This window comes from Puntigrus tetrazona, chromosome 7 (genome assembly GCF_018831695.1).
Source record: "Puntigrus tetrazona isolate hp1 chromosome 7, ASM1883169v1, whole genome shotgun sequence".
Taxonomy (NCBI): domain Eukaryota; kingdom Metazoa; phylum Chordata; class Actinopteri; order Cypriniformes; family Cyprinidae; genus Puntigrus; species Puntigrus tetrazona.
The window spans coordinates 1,123,038-1,135,533 of NC_056705.1; the positions used below are offsets into that span (position 1 = coordinate 1,123,038).

The window sequence follows — 12,496 nt, forward strand, 5'->3', positions numbered from 1 at the left end:
TCCATGGAATATATAGGTCATTTTCTGTGGGTAGGTGTATGAACGATTTGCAATGAGAATCCAATGCACATAATGGAATCTGATTCTCTGTACACGCAGGAAAAAAGTGCCTCAGTGTGGAAAAGATGAGGATGATGAATGCCTTTGGAAAATGTTTTCCAGTTTTGACAGCAGAAATTCTCCTCTTTCACATCTTTTTTATGCGTGTGTTGTGCTTATTCTGTCTGTTTCATTTTCTCGTTTCTGTCTCCTCCTTGTACTTTTTTTCCCTCTTTTCTCTTGGTCTGACTCAGGCTTTGGCTCTAGTTTCCTGCCTAAAGAGGAAAGTGCAACTGCAGAGCCAGAAGTTGTTGTGAGTAAGGATTATCAAGCCAGTAGCCAGGTGAGTCGTCTTCCCACTCAGTTGGTACCCAGATCTTTGAAATTAATCTTTTAAATGTGTTCATTGTATGTTGGGATCACTCTAAAAAGAATTTGGACCTTTGCATTAAATACTATAATTTAATGCTATTAATTTAATGCCTTTGCATTAAATACTAAATACCAATTGTCTTATTTCAAGGGAAGATAGCACAAAAAACATTTTACAAAAGCATTATATCATGTTCCTAATTTATTTGATTCTAATTTAGGAAAACCTGACATCATAAGGCCCCTAAATATTTTTTACTTTAGTTAAAATATTACTAAAGAAAGTTCCTGTATCATTTTGTTTGAAGGTGCCAGTTGCTTTGCTATTTTTGAAAATAAAATGTAAAATTCAGATATGTTTTTGGTCAATATTGAACCTTACCTATTGTTGTTGCCTATTGTGTTGTTGTATTATTGTTGGTGTCACAGCACCCCCTGGGGTCTGAAGTAAAATAGCTGAAAATCTAGTTCTTTTCTCTGCCACAGATGTTCCATGAATGTCTCCTGAATCCATGTCAAAACCAAGGAACTTGTGAGGAAGTCGGCGTTGGATATGTATGCACCTGTCTTCCAGGATTCACAGGTTTGGCATGTTCTGTAGCCATAACTCACTAGTAACATTGAAAAACCAGCTGTTAAGTCCAGTCGACTTTCTAAAGCGTTGCCCTATGTACAGTTTTCTCATACTTTCTGTAATTCTACATACTTCAGTGTGTTTCAAGTTGTTTTTGGGACATATCAATTGGGCCAGCTAAATTTGTTTCAATAATTCAGTTAGTCTGGTAATATGCTATATAGTTTTGATAGATTTAACTCAGCCTCTGTGGTTGAGATGAATCTCTGCCCACTTTTTTTCTAATTTTCCTCATTCAATGCCCTACAGGAGCCAAATGTGAGAGCGACATTGATGAATGTGATTCTATTCCTTGTCAAAATGGTGGCTTGTGCAGAGATGGCATGGGAGATTTCCAGTGTCAGTGTCAGCCTGGGTTTGTAGGTAAGATAAAGTGACATCAGCTTTAGCTTCACTCTGGGGAATCCCAATGTAACTGTAAAAGCCGAAATGTTTGAGACAATTAAACCACAAATCCAAAATTCCTCTCTGTTGAGGGTTTTGAAACTTTCCTTAAGTCTAACCATTGTGATGGATTTAGCTGTCTCTGAATCTCTTGAGTCTGGCAGTGGAACTACACAAGCTCTCATTCTCAGAACCTTACAGCACTTTTTCCATTCAGGCCATTGTCTCTCCTCTTTAAAACGTGGCCATGATTAAGCATGTGGCTGCCCTAGATATGGAGAATTGCATTGAAGTGTTTTTGTTCTTCTTCAACTGTGTGTGTATGTCTGAGGTGTTTTGATTGAGGTGTCAAGAAAATCCAAAAGAAAATAATTGAAAGTACGAGTCAAATCAAAACAAATATAATAAAATATGATTTCAAACAGTGTACTTAAGTAATAATATTCAACATTAGCCATGTTTCCATCCACTTTTTATGCTTTTCTATTATTGATAATGTAAAAATGGCTAAAAAGTTAGCAAAATCATTTTATTTTTATAATGATAAAATGTGCTGAAATAAAATGACATCATCATTTAAAAATGGAAGTCTGCCCAGAGACCAATAAATAGTACGGTCATGTAAATTCTAACAGGAATATTTAAGTATTGACTGCTTATTGATTGTCACCAGTGTAAGGTAAAATTATATTTCATATGTTTTTGTGTGTGTCTTGTTGTATATTTTGTCTCTGGAAGGCTTGTTGTGCGAGGCAGATGTGAACGAGTGCCACTCTTCTCCGTGTTTGAATGGAGGAAGCTGCATAGATGAAGTCAATCACTTTACCTGTATCTGTCTAGAGGAATTCACAGGTCAGCACCTCACCTCTGTTGCACCGGTTCAATTACATATAATATCATTAATACATTAAACTGAAAGTTCTTAAGTTGTAGCGCACCAATCGAGCAACAAGGAATATGTTTGTCATTTACATCTAGGTCCACGTTGTGAGTTGGAAATAAATGAGTGTGCTTCCAGCCCATGTCAAAACGGAGGTGTCTGTAAAGATTTGGAGGGTGGGTATTTCTGTACATGTCCCCAGGGATTCAGTGGCAACAATTGTGAGGTTGATGTTAATGAATGCTACAGCGCCCCCTGTCTGAATGGAGGAACATGTAGGGATGCTGTCAGTGATTTCAGGTTAGTGAGGAAACCTTTGGAGAAACTGTTTGTGTTTTAGAAGGATGGTTACAATGCATTGTATTTATTACATCTGATTTATGATTGGTAATAGACTTTGTCTCACATTTGCAATCAGGTGTGATTGTGTGAATGGATACAAAGGCAGACTATGCCAGGTGGACGTAGACGATTGTGATCCAAATTTGTGTTTGAATGGAGCGACTTGCGTGGATGGGGTGGCCTCTTTCACCTGCCGATGCCCTCCTGGGTTCAACGGAACCAGGTGTGAGACAGGTATAGAGGGAAAGAGATGAAAAAATCATGGAAAATCATCATCATAGAGAGAAGTTTTACAGAGGCTTCTTAGAGACAGTCTTTGTGCCACGTTCATTTTTTTTTCCAACTCCTCTAGAGTTAAACAGTTGAGTTTTACCATTTTTTTAATCTATTCAGCCGATCTCCAGGTCTCCTAGCACTTTTAGCTGTACCTTAGCATAGATCATTGAATCTGATTAGACCATTAGCATCACGCTCAAAAATTACCATGGAGTTTCTATATTTTTCCTATTTAAAACGTGACACTTCTATTGTTACATTGTGTACTAAGACCAGTGGAAAATTAAAAAGTTGCAATTTTAAAGGAACAAAGAAATAAAAATAATCCCCAGCAGTTTCGGGCACTGCATAATATCATTGTGCCTACTGTAGCCATGGTAGGGCAGCAAAGGTCCTTTTAAAGCCTATTTTCAAAAAAGTGGCATGTTCCTTTAAAATGCATTCCCAGAAAATTAACTAGCAGCGTTTAAAATGATTCAGAAGATTATTTATTTTCACACCCTGCTACACAGAATACATTTTTCATAGAAGTTTTCAGATAAAGTTTGATCTACTGTGACACCAAACAAATTTTTCAGAACCAAAAACTTCCTCCCCAGTTAAAAAAGGTAATTTATTAGAATTAGGCTACAAAAATATTTGCTTTGAACTTCTGCATCCTTCTGACATCAGATAGATGAATGTTAGCTATAAGAAAATTATTTAGAATTTATTTTTATAAATAAAGTAATTTTTAAATATGTATTTTTTTTTAAGGTAACCTAATTTGACATTACAAGTTAACCACAAATATACTGATTACAATTTTTTATGAATGTTAAGATAATTAATATGACCACTTCATAATTAAATATAATCTGCTGTCTTTTCCTTTTTTTAAACAGAAATGCCCTACTCTTTTGATCTGGAGTTTGAAGTTTCTGGCATCCATGGATATGTGATGATGGATGGTCACATGCCATCACTTACGCAGATCACATGTACATTTTGGATGAGGTCGTCAGACACTATTAACTATGGAACTCCCATCTCTTACGCGGTGAAGGAAAGTGACAATGCCTTCCTCCTCATTGACTATAATGGGTAAGAGCTTTATTTAAAAGTTTCAAAATGTGCATTTAGATAACTAAGCTAAATATGGTTACAAGCTATGACCTGTTTAACATTTTTACATTATACAAGTTCATTTTAGATACACCTCTTGTTTATCTCTCTTCCCTTTTGTTTCTCTGTTACTTTCAGATGGGTCTTATACATTAATGGCAAGGAGCGGATCACTGACTGCCCGGCAGTAAATGATGGCCTCTGGCACCATATTGGTGTGTCATGGTGCAGCGAGGATGGTGATTGGAGAGTTTATATTGATGGGAGCCCTTCAGATGGAGGGAAAGGACTATCCGTTGGCAGTACTATACCAGGTTGACATTTTTACCTAATAAATGAATTCAGACAAACTGCCAGTTCATTAAGACACTTTTATTGCTTATGTTTTTTTGGGTTTTTTTAATTGTCCTGAAACTGAAATGTCATTAAACAGGAGGGGGTGCTCTGGTACTTGGACAGGATCAGGACCAGAGGGGAGATGGCTTCAACCCAGTGGAGTCCTTTGTGGGCACTCTAAGCCAGCTTAATATATGGAACTATGCTTTAACACCACAGCAGGTAGCAATTTATACACATTCCTTATTCTTACTCTTAAGTTAACAGAGTACAAAATTCCCTGAGACTGAAAAAATTAAAAAAGTATATATTTCTACTATTCTCAGATCAAGTCTCTGGCCAGTAGCTGCCCACGTGATCTGCAGAAAGGGAACGTATTTGCATGGCCTGACTTCTTAGGAGGAGTCACCGGCCGAGTAAAGACCAGCAGCAAGAGCGTTTTCTGCGCTGGTAAGATTCAAGCTATATACAGTATTAATATCATTCAACCATGTGTGCATCACACTGCTGTCCTTTTCCAGAGCATTTTTAATTTTAGGACACTAACTACCACACAGTACTCATACTAATCAACAGTACTCATATTTTTATGAAATGTTATGAAATGTATCCTTATATGTACCTACCTAACACACATAATTAATCATGAAGATTTTGGAATACTGGATCAGATATCAGTGACATAAGTATGTTTCTATGTAGTGGTGAGATGTAACATTTATTGTTTTTGTCTTTGTAAGATTGCCCCCTGGTGGATGCTTCTGTTCCTCAACTGCGCGCATCCACTAAATCTGTGAGTCCTGGCTCTAAGGTGCAGTTCTCTTGCAGTCCCGGGTTCTATCTGGTGGGGGAGCCAGTGCAGCAGTGTCTAAACAGAGGCCAGTGGAGCCACGCAGAGCCAATATGTGAACGTGCGTGATGTGAATGCACAAATATGCAACAGAGGATGCACAAAAGCATACAAGGCTGTTTAAACAAGCACATGTTCAAAATAACCTTAACACCCACATTTATATAAATATACTTAAAATGTACTGATATACAGTCATGAAAATTAAATTGAACATTTTCAAATGTAGTTAAACACATTCCATAACACAAATAGATTAATAGGTGCTTGCATGTACTCCATATACTCTCAGTACTAGAATCAGCATTAATCTGTACAAGGGCTTTTCTCTTTGTAGGTGTGGAATGTGGTCCTCCACCTGACCTGGAGCATGGGCAGTATTATGGAGAGGATTTCTATGCTGGGAGCACAGTTCTTTATCAGTGTAAACCGGGGTTCTACCTGCTGGGGGAGAGTAAGATGTTGTGTACCAACAATGGTAAATGGATTGGCAACCCACCTGCATGCCTGGGTAAGATACACAGCAAATCAGGGAAAGAACCTGAGAGAAGCTTTCAGTAGACAATAGGTCTATACCAGAGTTATTAAGCATAACAGGTGCATCTGAAACCTAGAGTATCATTTACATTGTTTGTCCTTGTTATGTTGGTTTGTGCTCATATTACAGATGTGGATGAATGTTCTCTGGGATCTGAATGTGATGAGCATGCTAGTTGTCAAAACACTGATGGTTCTCATATATGCACCTGCATACCTCCTTACAGTGGGGATGGAAGAAACTGTACAGGTAACGCAATCTCATATATAGGACATATATAGTTTCCACTTGTAGACCGGATGACTGCACTTACAGCCCACCCTTAACATGTTTTTTAATTAAAGAAAATATTTTTTGTTATTCTCACTAGAGCCGGTAAAATGTAGAGATCCAGGTTTTCCTGAGTTTGGGCACCGTGAGGGCAGTAATTTTATCATGGGCAGTGAAGTGGTCTTTTCCTGTAAGGAAGGCTATGAATTGATTGGCTCATCCCATCTATCCTGCACAGAAGAAGGAATTTGGAAGGGAGATGACCCATACTGCAAAGGTAGGCCATTTGCATATAAATACTATTAAAATTAAGTATACTTTCAACGTTTTTAACATTAGGAGAAGGAGAAGCATTTCTTGGGACCCAAATCAGCATAAGGGAGTTATTACTGAAGGATCAACTTACACTGAATACTGGAAAATGGCTGCTGAAAATTCAGCTTTGCCATAACAGGAATTAATTGAGTTTGTTCTTATATTAAATAAGAAGACAGTTAATTCAAATAGCACTTATATTTCCCAACACAAACAAATTGTTTCTCAATCCCAATGGGAAACTGGCTTGATTATGGAGATATAAAGTCTCTGTGTGTATATATAGGTACCTAATTAAAAAAATTGATCGGTTTTGTTCAGCCCATGTTACTGGAACAATTTAGCAGTTAACAATCCAGCAGACTGAGCATTATCCTCCTGAACCTCAGCCAGCAGCTTTTATGAGGCTTTTATACTGTGTCATCTCACATTACTGTATGTCAATCAGAGTTACATGTATTTTGTTTTGATGGATTCCCGAAACACTCTGGATGCATTTCAGTGATTTAATGTAATGATGGCGACAATTACTGTCTGAAGTCTGCACTTCACTGAAAACACTGAGCATGAGCTGTTTCTAATGATTTCCACCAACAGCCCTTTCCTGTGCTCATCCTACTCTCCCTGAATATGGAATCATGAATGGGTCAAACTTCACATACGGAAGCAAGGTGACTTTCAGGTATCACTGTCACTGTTAGATGTAGAGTCAGTTTCTAGAGGTATTGTATAGTGAATTTTAAAAAGAACTGTTTAAATTTGATAGAGACTACTTTTGTTTAATAACATAATGGGAAAGGACAATATTTTTGTGTGTTAATTTTAAATATCCTTTTCATTTTCTGCTCTGCCACAGTTGTGAGAAAGGCTTTGTACCTCAGGCACCAATAGAAAGCCAGTGTCAATCTGATTTAAAGTGGAGCAGAGAGCCCCTCGTTTGTCAGCCTATTAGCTGTGGTGAGCCCCCAGTGGTGGATTATGCTGAGTATACCCTCAACGGGAAAGTGTACCTCTCCACACTAACCTACACATGCATAGAAGGATACAGGTAAAATTTGATACGTTTTTATTACTGACTTTATGAAAAGTGTTCAGGAACAGTATAGGATAGGGGTCAGCAACCTTTTTTGTCATAAAAATGCAATTTATAATGCACTAAGAACATTAAAAATAATGCCACTGATTTTGGCTCATGTGCATTAGGTGCATCATGTGCCAACCCCTGGTATAAACAGGAAAATATTTTAAAATAGTTTGGTTCTTATTTGGTTCTTATACAATCTAGATGTCACAGAATATATAGACTTTCCTGTTTTTTGGTGTTAAGATTGCAGGGTGCCATGGAACTGAAATGTGAGTCATCAGGAGAGTGGGCATCTCCTCCCCCCATGTGTGCCAGAGTGGACTGTGGCAAACCTCCTCCTTTGAAGGATGCTGTGATTAAGGGCGATAACTTTACACTGGGTAGCAGGATCATCTATGTTTGCAAAGAGGGGTAATTAACATCATATTTTTGCTGCCACAGGATTCAAAAAGATTGTAAACTGATATTTGATGACCTATTAAATATATTTTTAGTCACTATGGTAATGATTTGCAAAATATGTCTTATTGTAGTTACACCCTCCTTGGTGTAGAAACTCAGGAGTGCCTCCCAAGTGGCAACTGGACTCGTAATTCTTCCCAGTGTGTTCCTCGATCTTGTGGACCACCACCCCAAGTTGACCATGCCTTACCTGACACAGGACATCAGCTTTTTGGAGACACTGCTATCTACTTCTGTGATGATGGCTACACTTCTGGTAACAATACAAAACTTCACTGCAATGCCCAAGGTGTTTGGGCACCCCCAGATGGATTTGGCATTCCTCACTGCATTGCCAACTTCTGCCTGCGTCCCCTGGATTTACCTCATGCCATTTTGGACTCCATCAACAAACCAAAGTATGCAAGCAACACAGAGGTCAGCTACAAGTGTGAGGAGGGCTTTGTTCTCAACACAACAGGAACCCTGAAATGCATGATAGGGGGAGAGTGGACACCCTCACCTTTGGACATTGGCTGTATGCCTGTCAGATGCTCGAAGCCAGACAGTATTGAGAAGGGCTATGTAAGTGGGAACAATTACAGTTTTGGAGCGGTGATTGCATACAGCTGTGATAAAGGGTATTTTATTCGAGGAGAAAAGAGGAGAATATGTAAAGCCAACGGTGAGTGGGGAGGTGTCTTGCCCACATGCCAACCTATTTCCTGCCCCAGCCCACCTCGCTTGGCAAATGGTTTTATCCAGGTAAATACAATACTGTTTCCCAGTAATTCATAATATATTTGTACCATACTGATTTAGTTCTTAGTGTTTATTCCTAGTGTATTTAGACAAAATATAGTAGAATTTTTACTTTAATGCATCCCTAATAAGGAATATTTGTACATTTTGAGTGTTTCATTTAAATAATTCATAATAAATATGTATAATTTTTTTCCCCTATAGGGCCAAATAAGAAAGAACAGCTACGTATATAGCAGTAGAGTAACCTATGCTTGCAATGATGGTTATCGACTAACTGGAAAGCCTGACCGTATATGCATGGCCAACAAGCAGTGGTCAAACAACAATCTTCCTGTTTGTGTCCTTCTCACCTGCCCTACCCCACCTGATATCAAAAATGGCCGTTATCACGGCTCCACCTTCGAAGTTGGCAGCAAGGTGGAGTTTACCTGCAATGAAGGATATGAACTTATTGGAGATCCTATATGGACTTGTTTAAAGTTTGGAAATTGGGACAAGGCCGTAACCCCACGTTGTTCCCCAGTACAGTGCCCTGAACCACCTTTAGAGGAGAATCACCTTGTACTGCGTGGATTAGATTCTGACTCAGGAATTGTGGAGCTTTCTTGTGAGGAAGGGTATGTTCTCCATGGAGCACGAACTCTTCGATGTACACCGTCGCAGGAGTGGAATGATTCCTTTCCAATCTGCAAACAAGTCTTTTGTGGACCTCCCCCTGAGGTTGCCTTTGGTGACCCATCTGACTCACTGTCTTACTTTGGTAGTGTGGTGACCTACTCTTGCATGGATGGTTTTACGCTTCAGAAAGAAGCTTCTGTCCGCTGCCAGGCAGATGGGAACTGGAGTAAACCCTATCCCGAATGCATTCCTGTTGAATGCCCACATCCTGAGGACATACCAAATGGAATTGTGGATGTGCAAGGACTAATGTATCTTAGTACTGCTGTTTATAGCTGTAAAGCAGGGTATGATTTAGCAGGTAACAGCACTGTGCTTTGTGGTCAGAGTGGACAGTGGATAGGAGGTGTACCTGTATGTCACCCTGTTAAGTGTGCTGCTCCCAAAGAGATTCCCAATGGCTCTGTCAGATACTCCAGACTTCAGTTTAGCCAATCAGTTACATATTCCTGCCACAGAGGGTACCGCTTGCAAGGCCCAGAAATTCTTACTTGCCTGGAGAATGGACAGTGGCATCAGGAGGCTCCTACTTGTGTGCAGATCTACTGTTCTCCTCCAAAACCAATTGAGAATGGCTTTGTAGAAGGACGGGACCGCAAGTTTGGGGTTACTATCTTCTATAGCTGCTTTCCAGGTTTCCTACTAGTTGGTAATAATCATCTCACTTGCGAAGAACATGGCTGGTCAAGCTCTGAGCCCAAATGCAAGCCTGCTGACTGCGGCCTACCTCCGCATATTGATTTTGGTGACTACTCAAAGGTCAAAGAATCGTCAGGAGAAGATGGCGCACTTACAAGCCAGCATTTAACTGTAGACAATAGCTTTTTACATGGTTCTCTTGTTCAATATAATTGTCATTCTGGATATGAAATGAAAGGTTACATCGTGCTGATGTGCCAAGAAGATGGCACATGGAATGGCAGTGCTCCTGCGTGTGCTCCGGCAAAATGTGAGACTCCACCCAGCCCTGAATATGGATCAGTTACGGTTACAGATAGTGCACATGGCAGCCTTGCAGAGTACAGTTGCGAAGATGGTTACGAACTCAATGGACAGACCATTCAACAGTGCATTTCTGGAAAGCAGTGGAGCGATGACGCTCCTCTGTGTTTGCCCATCAATTGTGGTAATCCTGGAGGCATTGCGAATGGTGAGGTGATTGGAAAATCCTTTCACTTTAAGGCGCTTATTCACTATGAGTGCCATAAAGGATTTGTCCTTGAGGGTGTTGAAACTAGAACTTGCCAGGTTAATGGGAAATGGGACATCAAAGCTCCATTGTGTAGAGCAATTTCCTGCGGGCGCCCTGTTGTATCAAAGGATGTTTTAGTAAGAGGAGATGACTATACATTTGCTAAGAGGTTGTTGTTCAGCTGCAATCTCGGCTTCATCCTACAGGGAGCACCAACCAGTGTTTGTTTAGCCAGTGGCAGTTGGAGTGAGGCTCCTCCAAAGTGCCTCCCAGCCAACTGTGGTCAACCACCAGTAATTGAAAATGGCAGAGTAACAGGCACAGATTATGGTTACAACGGCATGGTTCGGTATGCTTGTGACATTGGATACATCTTGACAGGAAATCCTACGCTAATATGCAGAGCTGATGGACTATGGGATGACCCTCCTCCACGGTGTGACATAGTCACCTGTGACCCACCTGAGGACATTAGCCATGGTTACCTAAATGGATCAAGCTTTAATTTCGATGATGTTGTGGAGTATATCTGTTTCCCAGGCTATGAAATCATTGGCAGTCCAGTTTTGCGATGTGCTGCTGAGGGTTTGTGGCTTGGTCAAGTTCCAGAATGCCGACCTTGTGTTTGCAATCCTCCAGTTCTTAAATACGGTGCTATTCTAGGCCGAGACCACACCTGTGGCACAAGCATCTGGTTCCGATGTGATGACGGCTACAAAATTCTTGGCCCCACAGAGGCCCGATGCGACAAGGGTGGAGTGTGGAGTCCAGGAGTACCCATCTGCTCCCAAGGGAGATGTTCCAGCCCTCCTCCAGCTGTGCCTAATGCTGTCATACAGGGCAGTGCTGCCTACTCCATTGACACGGTCACTTACCGCTGTAGGCCAGGATATCATTTGAAAGGTTTTCCCCATCTTTCATGTGGAAGGTTGGGCAGATGGGGAGAGCCAAACCTGAACTGTGAACCTGTTTCTTGTGGAGTGCCTCCTCTTGTCCCAAATGCAGAGACTGCTGGAGTGGTGTTGACCTATGGCAGCAAAGCTCAGTACAGGTAATTTGACACTACAGAAACATTCAATAACAATTAAGTACAAATGAAAATGCTGCGGTTTTCACATGACACAGGTGCAAAGAAGGTTTTGAGCTGGCAACAAAGACAGACTCAGTAACCTGTCAAAGTGATGGCAACTGGTCCAAACACAGTGTCAGATGCCGACCTTCACCTTGCAGCCTGCCTGCTAACCTTACCCATGTAGTCATCACAGGCAAGCAGCTCACACCTGTCGGAGGAACAGTCATTATCTCCTGTAGACCAGGGTATTATCTTGAGGGACCTGGATTATCTGAATGTTCAGTAAGTGATTTGTCAACATGTTAATTTTCTGTGGATGCGTCTTGCTTCATTTGGTGATAATATTGTTGTTATTTCCCTTTTATTTGATTCAGGGCTCTGGAAAATGGTCTCCACCTTTCTCTTCCAAGTCTTGTGTGCCTGTTATTTGTGAGAAACCTCTCCCCATTCTCGATGGCTTGGTTGAGGGCAAGAGCTACAATTATGGAGATATTATTAGCTATACTTGTCTACCAGGTTTTAAAGTACAGGTACATTATATTATTTTATTCATTTTCTACATAGCGTGTCCTGTATAAGGTTGCAGGGATGCTGGAGCCTATCCTAGTGTCTCAGAGTGTAGGCATGGATCTTATGTAGTTAAAACAAATAAATTCAGTTTCAACAAAGCTCATTTTGTAGCAAAACTAATGCCATATTCCTCCCAAATCATTGCTCCCATAGATGTGTATCTCATAAAATTGAAAAAGTGAAAACCAAGAGAATGTATAATGTATTCTTCTTACCGTCATGCAGGGTGATTCTGTTCAGACATGTCAAGGTGATAAAACCTGGAGTGGAACTCAGCCAGTGTGTGCTGGTAAGACTTTCACAACGCAAAACATGCTATTGTTTTAAAACAAAAATAAATGTATTATTAATATT

At 40.2% G+C, this 12,496-nt stretch overlaps 1 protein-coding gene across 1 annotated transcript in view; it reads left to right on the forward strand.

Moving 5' to 3' along the window:
* Positions 1 to 12,496, forward strand: part of svep1 (sushi, von Willebrand factor type A, EGF and pentraxin domain containing 1) — a 55,870-nt gene that overhangs the window by 35,938 nt on the left and 7,436 nt on the right. Inside the window, 22 exon segments of the mRNA XM_043243867.1 lie at positions 294 to 382; positions 898 to 994; positions 1,295 to 1,408; positions 2,168 to 2,281; positions 2,408 to 2,609; positions 2,728 to 2,885; positions 3,812 to 4,010; positions 4,170 to 4,345; positions 4,465 to 4,589; positions 4,694 to 4,817; positions 5,108 to 5,278; positions 5,555 to 5,728; positions 5,885 to 6,004; positions 6,126 to 6,302; positions 6,938 to 7,022; positions 7,197 to 7,388; positions 7,668 to 7,835; positions 7,958 to 8,630; positions 8,832 to 11,551; positions 11,626 to 11,854; positions 11,947 to 12,102; positions 12,368 to 12,431. Coding sequence (XP_043099802.1) covers positions 294 to 382; positions 898 to 994; positions 1,295 to 1,408; positions 2,168 to 2,281; positions 2,408 to 2,609; positions 2,728 to 2,885; positions 3,812 to 4,010; positions 4,170 to 4,345; positions 4,465 to 4,589; positions 4,694 to 4,817; positions 5,108 to 5,278; positions 5,555 to 5,728; positions 5,885 to 6,004; positions 6,126 to 6,302; positions 6,938 to 7,022; positions 7,197 to 7,388; positions 7,668 to 7,835; positions 7,958 to 8,630; positions 8,832 to 11,551; positions 11,626 to 11,854; positions 11,947 to 12,102; positions 12,368 to 12,431 — 6,327 coding nt within the window.